Source organism: Leiobunum rupestre, chromosome 3 (genome assembly GCF_980474605.1).
Source record: "Leiobunum rupestre chromosome 3, qqLeiRupe1.1.hap1, whole genome shotgun sequence".
NCBI lineage: Eukaryota > Metazoa > Arthropoda > Arachnida > Opiliones > Sclerosomatidae > Leiobunum > Leiobunum rupestre.
Window position 1 is genome coordinate 53,221,270 of NC_143386.1, and position 15,827 is coordinate 53,237,096.

At 38.7% G+C, this 15,827-nt stretch overlaps 1 protein-coding gene across 1 annotated transcript; it reads right to left on the reverse strand.

Moving 5' to 3' along the window:
- Window positions 1-586: 586 nt before the first annotated feature.
- LOC149952586 (uncharacterized) lies at window positions 587-4,172 on the reverse strand. The gene is made up of 2 exons (XM_090170209.1): window positions 4,026-4,172; window positions 587-3,949 (listed from the first exon to the last, which is right to left on the reverse strand). The coding sequence occupies exon 2, from the start codon at window positions 3,945-3,947 to the stop codon at window positions 678-680; it is 3,270 nt and encodes a 1,089-aa protein (XP_090026335.1). The 5' UTR covers window positions 3,948-3,949; window positions 4,026-4,172; the 3' UTR covers window positions 587-677.
- Window positions 4,173-15,827: the final 11,655 nt, after the last annotated feature.

Genomic DNA, 15,827 nt, shown 5'->3' on the forward strand with positions numbered 1-15,827 from the left:
GCAGGTCTTAATTCTATTATTTTAAGCTCTCGGGTCAAGATTAATCATATTTTCGCATGAACAAAATCTTTATGAGCGAGTTAGTTATTTTCGATCGTATTAAATGGTTATAAATCGTTCCAATAGCCAATATGCATTAAATAATCAAAATGTGATTTAAAAATTCTATCCTTAAACCAAAAATCATTTATGACTGCTTGCAATAATAAATTTCAATAACCGATTAAATTATCAATTAAACTTTAATGAACAACACTCGCGCATCCCAAAAAATAACTAAACTTGTAAATTAAAAAAAATGGTTTGATAGTGCAAATATATTCGTAAAATATTTGAGAATCCATGCCGCTAATAAAAACAAATCGATGGAGGAATGTAAAAGCACATGTTCGACAATTTCATTAATGATTTTTTCGTACTGTAAATATTTTCGCAATTTATTTGTAAAAGGGAAATTTTAAGCCTGATATAGATTTTAAAATTAACGAGTAATGAAAAACTAGGTGATATGAATACTAATTTATAATTAAAAAAGCCGTGACTTTATATCAGATTTCACAGAAGCTGGCCTAAAGATCATGGCATAGTTTAGAAAAAGGCAAAGGGATACCAATAAATAAAATATTTATAAAGGAACTAGCGCGTGTCTCAGAATCAAATGAGTGATAAGCAATTAATTACGATGGGGTAGAGCAGTTTCGGAAAAAGTGCAACATGTAGAAATCTTTGGGGCCCGGAAAAAGAGCTGAACCTCTAGGAGGAATAGTAGTTAAGATCGACCGTGCTGGTGAAGAAAGAGCCGTCAGCGCCATTGAGCTGGTAGTGCTTGGTGCTGTTGAAGTGAGAGCCGTCGCTGCCGTTGCACTGGTAGTGCTCGTTGCTGGTGAAGGAATAGCAGTCGCTGCCTTTGGACTGGTAGTGCTCGGTGCTGTTGAAAAGTGAGCCGGTGCTACCGTTGGACTAGTAGTGCTCGGTGCTGTTGAAGTGATAGCCGTCACTGCCGTTGCATTGGTAGTGTTCGATGCTGTTGAAGGAAGAGCCACCGGTGCCGTTGGACTGGTAGTGCTCGGTGCTGTTGAAGTGAGAGCCGTCGCTGCCGTTGGACTGGTAGTGCTCGGTGCTTTTGAAGTGAGAGCCGTCACTGCCGTTGGACTGGTAGTATTCGGTGCTGTTGAAGTGAGAGCCATCACAGCCGTTGGACTGGTAGTACTCGGTGCTGTTGAAGTGAGAGCTGTCGCTGCCGTTGCACTGGTAGTGCTCGTTGCTGGTGAAGGAATAGCAGTCGCTGCCTTTGGACTGGTAGTGCTCGGTGCTGTTGAAAAGTGAGCCGGTGCTACCGTTGGACTAGTAGTGCTCGGTGCTGTTGAAGTGATAGCCGTCACTGCCGTTGCATTGGTAGTGTTCGATGCTGTTGAAGGAAGAGCCACCGGTGCCGTTGGACTGGTAGTGCTCGGTGCTGTTGAAGTGAGAGCCGTCGCTGCCGTTGGACTGGTAGTGCTCGGTGCTTTTGAAGTGAGAGCCGTCACTGCCGTTGGACTGGTAGTATTCGGTGCTGTTGAAGTGAGAGCCGTCACTGCCGTTGGACTGGTAGTACTCGGTGCTGTTGAAGTGAGAGCTGTCACTGCCGTTGGACTTGTAGTGCTCGGTGCTGTTGAAGTGAGAGCCGTTGGTCCCGTTGGACTGGTAGAGCTCGGGGCTGTTGAAGTGAGAGCCGTCGCTGACGTTGGACTGGTAGTGCTCGGTGCTGTTAAAGTGAGAGCCGTCGCTGGCGTTGGACTGGTAGTGCTCGGTGTTATTGAAGTCAGAGCCGTTGCTGCCGTTGGACTGGTAGTGCTCAGTGCTGTTGAAGTTAGAGGCGTTTGTGCCGTTGGACTGGTAGTGCTCAGTGCTGTTGAAGTGAGAGCCGTTGGTGCCGTTGGACTCGTAGTGCTCGGTGCTGTTGAAGTGAGAGCTGTCACTGCCGTTGGACTTGTAGTGCTCGGTGCTGTTGAAGTGAGAGCTGTCACTGCCGTTGGACTGGTAGTGCTTGGTGCTGTTGAAGTGAGAGCCATTGCTGCCGTTGGACTGGTAGTGCTTGGTGCTGTTGAAGTGAGAGCCGTCACTGCCGTTGGACTGGTAGTATTCGGTGCTGTTGAAGTGAGAGCCGTCACTGCCGTTTGACTGGTAGTACTCGAAGCTGTTGAAGTGAGAGCCGTTGGTGCCATTGGACTGGTAGTGCTTGGTGCTGTTGAAGGAAGAGCCGTCGCTGCCGTTGGATTGGTAGTGTTTGTTGCTGTTGAAGTGAGAACCGTTGGTCCCGTTGGACTCTTAGTGCTCGGTGCTGTTGAAGTGAGAGCCGTCGCTGCCGTTGTACTTGTAGTGCTCGGTGCTGTTGAAGGGAGAGCCGTCACTGCCGTTGGACTGGTTATGCTTGGTGCTGTTGAAGTGAGAGCCGTCGCTGCCGTTGGATTGGTAGACTGAGTTGCTGTTGAAGGAAGAGCGGTCGGTGCCGTTGGACTGGTAGTGCTCGGTGCTGTTAAAGTGAGAGCCGTCGCTGGCGTTGGACTGGTAGTGCTCGGTGTTATTGAAGTCAGAGCCGTCACTGCCGTTGGACTGGTAGTGCTTCGTGCTGTTGAAGTGAGAGCCATTGCTGCCGTTGGACTGGTAGTGCTTGGTGCTGTTGAAGTGAGAGCCGTTGGTGCCGTTGGACTGGTAGAGCTCGGTGCTGTTGAAGTGAGAGCCGTCACTGACGTTGGACTGGTAGTGCTCGGTGCTGTTGAAGTTAGAGCCGTTGCTGCCGTTAGACTGGTAGTGCTCGGGGCTGTTGAAGTCAGAGGCGTTTGTGCCGTTGGACTGGTAGTGCTCAGTGCTGTTGAAGTGAGAGCCATTGCTGCCGTTGGACTGATATTGCTCAGTGTTGTTGAAGTGAGAGCCGTTGGTGCCGTTGGACTGGTAGAGCTCGGTGCTGTTGAAGTGAGAGCCGTCGCTGACGTTGGACTGGTAGTGCTCGGTGCTGTTGAAGTTAGAGCCGTTGCTGCCGTTAGACTGGTAGTGCTCGGGGCTGTTGAAGTCAGAGGCGTTTGTGCCGTTGGACTGGTAGTGCTCAGTGCTGTTGAAGTGAGAGTCACTGGGACCGTTGGACTGGTAGTGCTCGGTGCTGTTGAAGTGAGAGCCGTCGCTGCCGTTGGACTGGTAGTGCTCGGTGCTGTTGAAGTGAGAGCCATCACTGCCTTTGGACTGGTAGTGATCGGTGCTGTTGAAGTGAGAGCCGTTGCTGCCGTGGGACTGGTTGTGCTCGGTGCTGTTGAAGTGAGAGCCGTTGGTGCCATTGGACTGGTAGTGATCCTTGCTGTTGAAGTGAGAGCCGTCACTGCCGTTGGACTGGTAGTGCTCGATGCTGTTGATGTGAGAGCCGTCACTGCCATTGGACTGGTAGTGCTTGGTGCTGTTGAAGTGAGAGCCGTCACTGCCGTTGGACTGGTAGTATTCGGTGCTGTTGAAGTGAGAGCCGTCACTGCCATTTGACTGGTAGTGCTTGGTGCTTTTGAAGTGAGAGCCGTCACTGCCGTTGGACTGGTAGTATTCGGTGCTGTTGAAGTGAGAGCCGTCACTGCCGTTTGACTGGTAGTACTCGAAGCTGTTAAAGTGAGAGCCGTTGGTGCCATTGGACTGATAGTGCTCGGTGCTGTTGAAGGAAGACCCGTCGCTGCCGTTGGATTGGTAGTGTTCTTTGCTGTTGAAGTGAGAGCCGTTGGTCCCGTTGGACTCTTAGTGCTTGGTGCTGTTGAAGTGAGAGCCGTCACTGCCGTTTGACTGGTAGAGCTCGGTGCTGATGAAAGCAGAGCCGTCACTGCCGTTTGACTGGTAGAGCTCGGTGCTGATGAAAGCAGAGCCGTCGGCCCAGAGGTCATTGTACTGGATGGAGGAATCGATCGTCCGGAAACGACCGTGGTTGCTGGACTATCCATGGCTGTAGAATGAAACGAAAAATATTATATTTTTTGTTACACTCATAAACAGAATTGCTTGGTAACAATAAAATTTACCATGGTAGATTTTGCCATTTTTTGCGTAGTTGAGCGGGATATTTGACGAATTGCTTCTAGTTTTTTTTTATATATATCGGTTGGTTTTTCTCGGAAAATCGGAGAATAGTGTTTGTTCAAAGATTTTTAATGCCCTAGTCATTGCCTGAGTTAAAACCTTGTTAACTGTCAAATGTTGGAAACATCATATAAAATTCGTATTCTGGGTGTACCAACGTATAAACAATTAAAGATACTTAAATGCTTTTTTACAAACACCAACCTTTAAAAATGTAGTTGGGTAAAACGACCTTGATCAAAACCTAATTTCCGGCTCCCATATATCATTATCATAACTTAATGTAAAATTATAATTTTTGACTAAATTAACAAACAATGTATTGAGAATATTTCTTAACAACTAAAGCAGCATGTCATTTTTCCCAGTTAATGAGCTCACAAGAATATCAGATAATTATAAATCGATTTTTATAATTGTATAAAATCAAAATAACGACCAATGACTTTCCATTCGAGCAACATCTAACACGATCAAGGGTTTTATTATAATTGTACTGTAAAAATATTTTTTGCTGTATTTATTCTAAATGTTCATATGAAAATATACAGGGTATTTGACACGAAAAGTCGTAATTTTCAGATATCTGAAAGTAATTGGTAAGATCAAATTAACTTAATAACGGTGGTTTCGTTATGTCACCTCTGAACTCGTCACAATATTTGTAAAATAGCCAGAATGCTTTCACCCCCGATCGAGCTTACAATCATTTTTTAAATGTTCAGTTTTAAAATTATAGTTTATAATATATTTTTAATTTATTTAAAGTGTTCAATTTGATTGCAGTGTTTAAACTACTTCTTCTAATAAATGACTAATTATCAATCTATGCAGGTGGTAATTTTCAGATATTTGAAAGTATTTTATTACTCAGATCAATTTATATTGATATATTCACCTCAACTATAGCAATCTGAAATGAAATTGTACCTCATTCATTATCTCAAGTGACCCGAACACATTTTCTGAAATTAATATAATCAGTTTCAGTTAGCTGAGCAGTTTCACGTTTTGTACAGTGCTTTTTATGCTCGAAATTAATATTTTTTCCAAAAAATATAATCGCTAGAATATTGAAATTTTTGTGGTTCGTTATAAATGCCACGAAACACTGTTTTCTGAAAACTCATTGATTTTTGAAAATATTTTCCCAATTTCCAATTATTATTTTTTCAGCCCTAGGTGCTGGATCAAATTATCCCATGAGAAATTGTAGAGCGTCATCGAAAACGTGTGAATATCGTTAGTTTGATGAAAAAAGACCAATTTTTCCCAGAATAATAGGACTTGAAAAATTGACAAGTTGGGCAAGCCAAAATGCACTTTCAATTCTATGCGACTGCATTCTTTTACCAAGAAATTATCAATAGTTGAAACATTAATTTATTTGAAAAGTTTCCTGTTACAGTTTCAAGGCTCAAATTTAAGGAAAGGGTTTTAAAATATATACATTTCCATCTGATAAATATGAATATCAATTTGTGAAAAGGAGAGGAAAATTGATGAAATGTAATAAAATATATTTGGCTTTTGAAAGTAATTGCAAAAAATATCTCTTAAAATCTAAAGAAATATCTGTACCTTTCTAGGTCCCAACTCACCCCCCCCCCCTCCCATAAATTACCTTTAAACTGCTTTGATAAAAGCATTTTTAATTAATATCTGCTTCTTTCCCCTGCCCTACAGGGCATATTTATCGTATAAATTACTATTGTAAATATATGCCATAAGCAGGGCCGTGCAGAGGGGGGGCAGGGGGGGGACAAAATCCCCGGGGCCCGGGTGAAAAGGGCCCACGAGGGGGGCGCGTAGCTGTAGGGCCCATCGAAGAAGCTCAAGGGGGGGGGGGTGCAAATCAAGATAACTTGGGAGAAGTTTTCAGGGCTCAGGGGGAGGGTGCAAATCGAAGGGGCCCGCGAGTAAGTTTGCCCCGGGCCCCAGGATACCTCTGCACGGCCCTGGCCATAAGTAATCATTCAGTTACATATTTACATACCAGTTTTTTTTTAGAAGTTTTATAACTTTTCACTTTGTAGTAAAAAATTTTAGTTTTTTTAATGACAGATCCTACACTTTGATTCAAGCCAAAATGTAAAGAAGCACTATTAAAAATGTTGAAGACTAGAGTTTCAATTTCATAAGAATTCTTAAAAATTTATCAATTAAAGGTAGGAGCTACAGAGATATCATAAATTTCACAATAATTATTCTTATTCGTGCCTTTCCAAATGTGCAGTTATCAAAATTCTTTAAATTTAGTACATTTCACTTTGCACAACCAAATCATTAACTTCAATACTTAATTCATGCATTTTCCAACTAAAATTTAATAGATTCGGTCTTGTCTTTAAAAAACAATTTAAAGAATTCAGTTACATTTCCAGTTGGAAAAAAACACAATTTAATCAAGTAATTTTTTCAGTCTCTAAATTAGTTAATTAAAGAACGAGTGGAAGTTTTTTGAAAAAAATAAAGCATTTTGTGGGCCACAGTGTACATGTACTTTGCTTCCTTAGCAATGGTACTATCCATTGGTATCACTCGTTCACTAAATAACTTAATTTCTACTATAAAATCAATTTTAACTGAAGAATAGGATTTGGCTCGTTGATTTTTCTACTGTAAATTTACCAGAAATCCTGAAATTAGAAACAAACTACTGAGACCGCACACTGTTAACAAAAATGGGGTCAAATTGATCAGTGCCCACTATAATTTTAACAATTGCTGTCACTACTTCATTTCCAGTCTAAAATATATTAAAACTGAAGAAAAGGACTGGCTTTTCAACTGCAAATTTAACAGAATTATTTTCACAAAATACCTTAACACTTATCTTCCCTTATAGTCACAGTTTTATATTCAAATTTTGGAACTCTTTTTAATTCAATAGCAAGCTAGTCAGAGTTTCTACTTTTCAACAAATTACAAGGCCCCTGAGCTGAAATAATGTATATCCTACTCATAGATAACTTATTTTCTATCTGTATGATCCTACTATATCCTATGAGGCCATCTAATGGCGTATAATTCTACCAGTAATCTTTGTTCCGCGAATTTTAAATTATTATTAAAACTTACCCTAAAGTTCTAAATATTAGTTAAAATTTTAAATAATTAACGTTAATACAATTGTTTAGTAATAATAATTTTCAATTAAATAAATACATCTCAACCAAATTTATTTATAAATAATACGTTTTTAAAAACCGAAAAGTTTTAACACTAGTTTAAGGCGACATCGCAGTCCGCCATTTTATTTTGGAATTTTGTAACAGGGTTGCTAGCTCTGGAACTTCCCAGCCAATGAAAGCAGACTTATGTCAGATTTCAGTCTATGGAGGAAAGCCATTGGTATACTCTTATTTACTGCCGAGTAAACCTTGTACGGTATTGCAATTTTAATGTGTTAATCAATTATTGTTGACAATAAGAATCATGCCGCTAGCCTCCCTAATGCTGAATCTTGGGCATGAAAAACCTTGAAAATAATTGTCTTTTTTCAAAAAGTGAACAGAAAGTTATATTTTTTCCTGCCTTCCAGTGTACTATTGATTCCCATAGGAAATCATGTTCGGCCCATAAATAACTTAATTAATTTTAAAGAGATGGACCTTTCAATCTTCACAACACCACTGGGGATTTGCACACCATCACCAAGTGCCGTTACAACGCTTAATCTTTGCAGTCGGACTCGTGGGAATCTTCCGCTCTGGTCCAGTGTTTTTACCTCGAAACCTCAACGGTCAGAGCTACTTGCTTTGTTACAGACGAAATCAACGAAATTCCTTTAGCTCAAAGGTGAAGACTTGGGTTTTAACAAAATGGCGTTCCACCTCACTTTCACAGAGACTTGACCAGCGTCCTTAAAAACTTGTTCACACAACGTTAAATTGACAGAAACAGTGCCGTTCATTGGCCTACAAAGTCTCCAGATCTACGCCGCTGTATTTTTAACCTTTGGGAATTAGTCAAAGAAAGGGTTTCCGCAAAGTCAAGAGGAAATTGGTCAACGAAATTATAAATGATTTGCCATGAAGAAGCCCCAGAAAAATGATATTACGTGCTTTTGATAACTTGATCGTTCGATATCAAGCCTGTGTGGAAACTGATAGGGGGATAATTGAACCATTGTTGTAAGATGCTGTAAAAATTACAAATTAACGATTATCCAATCAAATTCCATATCGTGGCCATTTTCTTTAATTATATCATGAACTAACTTTTCAAACACCTATTTTTAAGGAAGCGTTGTTTAATGAAAAATAAACCCACAAAATCAATCAAAATTGTTACTTCCGAAAAAGAAGTTTGAATGACTGATTAAATCATTCTTCGTAAAATTGTGTTATCGAAAAGAATTGCAAGTGTATTTTGGCGTTCCCAACGTGTCAATTCAAGTCGTTTTCTTCAGTGAATAATTGAAATTTCATTTAACAAAGTAACGATAGCCATACGTATTCTATGACGCTTTACAAATTCCCCAATTAAAATTTTTATCTAACAACAAGTGGTGAAAATTATATTTTGAGAACAATGTATCCCGGCATGAAAAAATAACCACAAAAATAACAAAACTCTATAGCGATTATATTTTTGAAAAAAAAATATACTTTCAAACACATAAAATATCCTGTATCAGTATATGAGATATTTATTTGCAGATTTTTAATAAAAATTCAGAAAAAAAATTATAATTGTTGTAAGATTTATATAATTTCAGTAAAATATATTATTTCTGTAAATTATAAATCATCCCGTTAAATATTTATCCGTGCTTTTTTAAAGATTTAAGAAGGAACCCTTACAGTTGATACGACGTGAGTAGGTATGATCTCCCTAGTAAGGAGGTCAGTGGCTGGCGTATAAATTTCGTGCATAAAATACTATTTCCTAAAAAGCTTTATTATATTATTTACTGGAAATATAAAAACTTTACAAGTATGGTCGAAAGTTATAAAATTGATGTTCATGATATTTTAAAAAATTTAATTAAATTTGCAAATTCATATGACAAATATGTTACTTATGTATCTTTCTTACTGGAACTTAAAATAAATTACTGACTTTTGTTCGAATAATTTTACTTGACGTTTATCGGCCAAAACTAATACTTTTACTGCAAATGAAATACTTCAGAGTTTAAGAGATTACAGCTATATAAATAAATATTTCCTTCACTTGAATGAAATAGTATTTAAAAGATTAAAATTGAACATCAGTTTACAAATTATAGTAAAACTCACAGAACCATGTAGAAGATATTACAACCAAGAAGACAAGCATAACTGAATTCCCCATCAAAACGTTTTCTTAAAAGCGTATTTTTTTTCTGTAAACGTAAGACCATCAAATTGCTGAGAAGAAGAACGCAATAGAAAAGCTACTAACCGAAATGTTATCCAAGTGTGCCCTCGGTCTGGTAAAATAAACAATGCCTGGTGTCGGGTTTGCATAGTTATATTTATCTCAAGTCATTCAGCGTGGATAATGAAACAATCGGTTATTTGATATACTATGTAAATGTTTTATTCGTTTATTTATTCAAGAATGAGGTATTAGAAACACGTAGAGAAAAAGATAATCTTTAATGCACAAAATTACTCCGCATATAGTTTTTCTGGTAGTAAAATGGTTCATCCCCCGAAAACGAGCACTCACCAGACATTTAGATTAGATGCTGAAAATCCTGGTTTCCATCGGACATAATGTCTCCATTATGTAGTGATTGCTGGAGGGTCCCTCGGATAGGATGAAATCGCTGTCGCCTTAGCTCTCTCCAGACACAGCGCTTTTTTAAACTAAGGTCGTTGCTCGCTATACTGATACCCGATCGAGGAAAAACACCAAGACAACGACTTCCACGTCGATGTTGTTTCGGCCTTGTCCATGGAACCTCGGATTAATGTTTACGGTATTATTCTAGTCGTTAATAACTTGAAGAACATCGTTTGGCAAGGTCGACAGTTGGGATATCGTTTTCTAAATAGCTGACTTACTAAACTAGATTACAATTCCCTTCACCATGATAAAGCTCATGCATATGAGCACGCTGTTCTAAAGAATATCGAGCCATAATGAATTTGATTTATGAACTACGAAGAATTTTTAATTCTAAGTGGTTTCACTTTAAATAATAAATGGTTAACCAATCTTTGTACGATTTTTAAAATTAAACAATAACGAAAGATATGTTTTTCTTCCTTTTATTGAAAAACAATTTAAACGTTCTTGTTTCGGAAATAAGAAGCGTTTATTTTAACAAACATGCATTTGAGTCAATTGTTAATCTTGGTTTAAAAACTTAAGGGAAAAAGTTGTTGCCTCTTACTTACAACTGGATTTTGTCATGACATCAAAATTAAAAAAAAACCCATTTTGACCGAAACCCACTTTTAATCTGACATTTTCAGTATGCTCTTCCACTTTCTCATCTAAAGTTGTTGTCTACGACCTACCGGAGGAACAATAAATTTACAAAACCTTTACAAAAGGCTTTGATTTTCATCCAACTCCCGAGTACTCGTTCGAGTCCTCGAGTCCTTAATAATTACATCGAGTCGGTTTGAGTCTGAAATTTCTGGTCGAGCTTAGTTCGAGTCTTAACCGTGTGGAACAATTTCTTAATTCTATGAATCTCATAATAGTTTAAGTGAAGAATAATTCTTAACTTGTTATGACTATTGTAAAAACCTAAAGCTTTATCACCATCACAAAGGAAAGTCCTCCCTTCACTGCAAAGTACATAAATCAAAACTAAAACTAAAATCCGAAAAAAATGATGGACAGGTGAGTCACGTGATCTTCGTTTAACAAAAGGGAAAACCAACCATAAAAAATATAAACAACAACCAAGGCGCGATTACGGGATTTCATGTGCTGGTGAGCCGTTGATTTCAACTACGCGCTAAAAACATGAGAGGAAAGTTCGCTAAGGCGATAATATAATTTCGTTTACCTCTATTTTTAATAACTGACTGCATAAATCCCTTGCTTAAACTAAATTTTGGATCACACTTCAATATGAACCATTCTCTTTATACAGGGTATCTCAATTTGATCGGCCCAGGCGGTTTTCTCAAAAACTATAGTTAGAAATGTGAACTTATCAGGATATACTCCCTCGGGGAGGACCCTTTTCTTTTGGAACTTTCAGAAAAATCGAGAAATTTTTCACCGTTTTGAAATTTTTATTTTTTGAACGATAGGTGGTAGATGAAAATTTTAAATCAACAAGTTGTAGAGCGTACTCGAAAACCTTTTATGAAATTGGTTGGTCAAAAACGGACAATTTTTAATTGAAATAATACGTCATGAAAAAAACAAGTCGGACAACCCAAAAAGGTTTACGTCTCATGAAATAATCTTATGTTTGTAAATATAATAAAAAGGACTGTTTTTAAGCCAAATCATTTTAAATAATTTTTCAGAGAAAATACAATTTACATAGTAGAATTCCAGAATTAACGCGTTTTATTTTAAATGAGGTTCAATAATTCCACCGTCCACTGCAGAAAGGCCAGGTAGTTCTGCCCAATTGAGTCGACGCGGAAGAAAAAATGGCCCAATAACGTGATCTCCCAGAAGACCAGCCCAGACATTTAAAGGGAATTGTACCTGATTGTGGTGAGGAAATCCCCAGCGCCGATTTTCACCACTCCACATGTGGTTATTTTGGCTGTTAAATGGGCCGTCTCTCCCAAAGGAGCACTCATCGGACAGAAGAATCAAACGGAGGAAATCTTCGTTTCCGTCGGCCTTAGTACAAAACCAGTTACAGAAATCCAGACGAAGTCGCTGATCACCATCGTAAAATGCTTGGTGGAGCGTGGCACGAAATGGGTGATAGTTATGACGGTCAAGGACACTATAAACGTAGTACTTTTACAAGTCCAAATCAGAGCAAGCGACAAAGTAGGCGATGACTGTGTCTTCCATGTTGATGTTGTCATGGCCAGGTCCGCGGAATCTGTGATTCACGTTGCCTTCGTTTTCAAAGTCACGGACAGCACGGAGAACAGTGTGGTGATTTGGACGACTGTCAGGATACAACGGCCCTCAAGGGGTTGGAGTGTGCACTAACTGGTGGCTTTACCGGGTAGTCGGGTTCCGGCTCTTGTAACCCATAAGGGTGGTGGCGCACTGGGAGATTTTAGCGCCGTCCAAATGGTCCTATCTCTTCCTCCGACTTCGGTCAGGTGTGGGCTGGATACTGGGCTTCGGCCCAGGCTAACGGAGAGGGGCCGGGCAAACTGGCCGCTTCGGCGGATTGGGTTCCCTGCTGTGGGGCTGCGGGCCTCCGTATGAGGGCACGGCGGACCCATCTCCCGGCCTTTTGGAGCTCCACCGGGATATCCGGTGCCAGCTGTGCCGGGTTATGCGGGCTGCTGTGTGCCCGCCGTTCCCCTTTAGGCGCTCTTTCAAAGGGCTTGGCTCCCTACCTTTCTAGGTGGGGTGTCGGCTGGCGTTGCCAGAGCATCCGCTCTTATTCCCACTGCTGTGTGCGAAGTGGGGGCTGGTCGACCCATTGCTGCACCTTCTGCTGGGTTGAGTGGCTTGCGTCGAGGGTGCGACCGTCAGTAGTATTGTTCTGCTACCCATGCTGGTTTTGTCACCTGTCCGGGCTTGCAGACGCTGGCGTAGGGCATAATGATGACGGACCTCCGGTGGTGTGGTTTCAATCTTACCGGTACACCGGGCTATAAATCTGATGCATGACTGTTTGAACATTACAAAGAACGGAAACGTTCGTCTCAAATTAATATTTGGATAATTATTGCCGACTTAAATTAGCGTTATTTACATCTCCGAGTACCAATCTTGGGTTGAAATCGACAAGAACAAGCAGTTTTATTTTAGCAAAGCTCATAATGGACTACGAGACTCTTAAAAAAAATTATCAAGAATGACCCATTTGCCAAATAATTGTTCAGAGGTGAGAAAATTTGTAACCAAGTGAAATCATTTTCTTCGTAGTACATCGTCAACACCGACACGTCGAAAGGGGAAAGGGAATATTGCTATATGTATCTCAAGGTCACTTAAAGGAAAATACCCTAGGTTTTAACCTCCTATTTGGTAGACCTTCATATTATTTGAAACTAGCAAAAGGGAAAAATTAAAATGGGCTTTCGTTTTACCAAGGCAACCGATAATGTTTTGGACAACTAAGATGGAGAATTTTCATATGAAAAATTTCAAAAATTTTATTTTGTTTTTGAAAAAATCTAAATCGCAAATTAACGAATATTTGGGTATATTTAAGTAAAATTGGATGCATGGGAGTCAAATTGGGTAAATATTATCAATTCAATGAAAACTCTGTAATGTTTGATAAATGTTATTAAATGATGAAGAATATGGAATATTTTGGATACATTAGATAAAATTAGATAAAACAGATGAAATTGGGTTAATTTGACTTAGAAAAGTTAACAATCTCTGGTTTTTTCAAGATAAATTAGTTAAAATAGGATAAATTTGGGATATTTCAGTCATATTGGTCGAATTAGTTAAAATTGGGTGAAACCCTATTGATTTGTGAAAATCGATGAAATTGGATAAACTTTTGAAAAAAAAGGGTTGATACATGAACATTAAACAAATTCTAAAAAATGTATTTTTGCGGCGAAAAGTACAAGTATTTTGGATAAAATCATAAGCCTATCAATCCTAAGTTTGAATCGAAAGGCAGTGTTGGTTCAAGCAAACGACTGGCGAAAGTACAGCGCTAAATCCACCCAGTGTGTAGCAACTCAAATAACTATTCAAATTTGGTAAATTTTAGTCGAATTTTAACGAAGATAATAGATATACGTTTGTAAAAAAAATCTTTGAATATTCGAAACGTTGCTTGTTAGCCGTTCATTAATACGTGATTCTAAAATAGATCGGTGATGACATGATTTGGTTACTTTCTGTTTTATTGTTAAACTACTTGAGCGCGCGCTTTTGTTTTAATTTTCAACGCGCCTGAAAAATTGCGCGAGCCACAATCTACTATTATATCAAGAGCACGTGCCCACAAAATTAACTATTTTGTTCATGTATTTGTCGATATTATATTTCAGAATCACCTATTGTCCATTTCCAAATTTAATATTAAAAAAAATTATTGAGTTTAATAAGGCACGAAAACATGAGCCTGTCTTCATTTAGTTCAGTCACTTTGGACCATCGCACGCAATTTAAGTCTATTACTTCGCGTTGTAATAGTTCCAATAAAAATAAACACTTCTTTTCTCCTTAACCAAAATCTCTTTTGTTGCCTCGGGTAGCCATTTCTACGCATTCTTTCAGTTTGTTGAATGGCGTAATTCCAAAGTCCCAAATAAGTTCTACTTCACACAGGTTTTCTGATGTTGAGTAGGTCGACTAGGGAGTACGGCGGGGTAACTACCCACTATGCCACCATGGGTGAAATCTCGGCCGAGCAAGCTGACAATTCCTTGACTATTTTAAACGTCGTTCTTCCTTGGTCCACCCGTCAAAGAATTGAAAATGAAAATTTATATTTTAGACTTGTTGTTCAAAAGTTAAATAAATACTTTGTCCCCAAACAGAGAGAGAAAGAGATTAAAATAATAGAACTTACTTACATATTTATTTTCTGGTGCACCTTCTTATCTTGAAGTCCTTTAGTGTTTGAATAGTCATCTACTCCGGAGTTCCAAGTATTGAAACTAAAACATTGCGTCAGTGTATTTTACGTCACTATGACTCTTTACGTACAAATTGGAAAAAAATTACAATTGTTTTGGCACCACCGACATGTAAAACAGCAATCTCCGCTTTAATAATACCGGGGAAATAAGTGGTTCAAATTTAAATCTAGTTTGCATTTTGTAATTTTTATTTATTAATTCATAATTAACGCCGTCTTCTTATGGTATAATGTGTATCGTAGAAATGAACGCGCTTTACAGAGGTATTGAAAAAGCGGGGACTCTCAATCAGGCTAAAAACCCTTCTTCATTTCAATGCATAAATAGAGGCCGTCAATCGCTAATACGCAGAACGACTGCTGCCTTCTTTAAGATTTTAATTTTAAGGAAGTACAGTCATATTCACCACAAATATCTCCCTCTATCTATAAACAATGCATCATGAACCCTTTTAACATAGGTGGAGATTTCACCTCGATAGCTCAGCAACAAACGTTCACCACACGATGGTGCAGCCTTATAGTTCAACACTTCTACTGACTTTTGGTATCGGTATGTTATCCCTTCTTACAAACTTCACATTTTAAAAATAAACATTTCAAATTGTAAAAATTCCGGGAGGGGGGGGCGGGCTAAGGATTCTGGCTATTATACACATATTGTCACGAGTTCCGAGCTGAAATCAAGAAGCCGCCATTATTAGAGAAGGCTCTCTTCTGTAATTTATTTCCCGATTGAAATTCGTAATTAAGGTATACGCAATCATTTCTAAGTTTAAAATTAAAGTCCTTACATTAATTTTCTAAAGAAACTTTAGTTTGGATAAACTAAGCCTTATAAGTATGCTGTTATTATTTTTAGGTTTAGTAATTTTGTTCATAAAAGATAAAATTTTACTTGCTTTCTCTACGTGGTTCATATATTTCGTTCTTTGAATAAATAAGCGAACAAAAGCATTTAAATAGCATATCAAATAACCGGTTGTTTCATACTCCACGCTAAATGACTCGAGATAAATATAATTATGCAAACCCGACACCAGGCATTGTTTATTTTGCAAGACCGAGAGTACACTTGGAT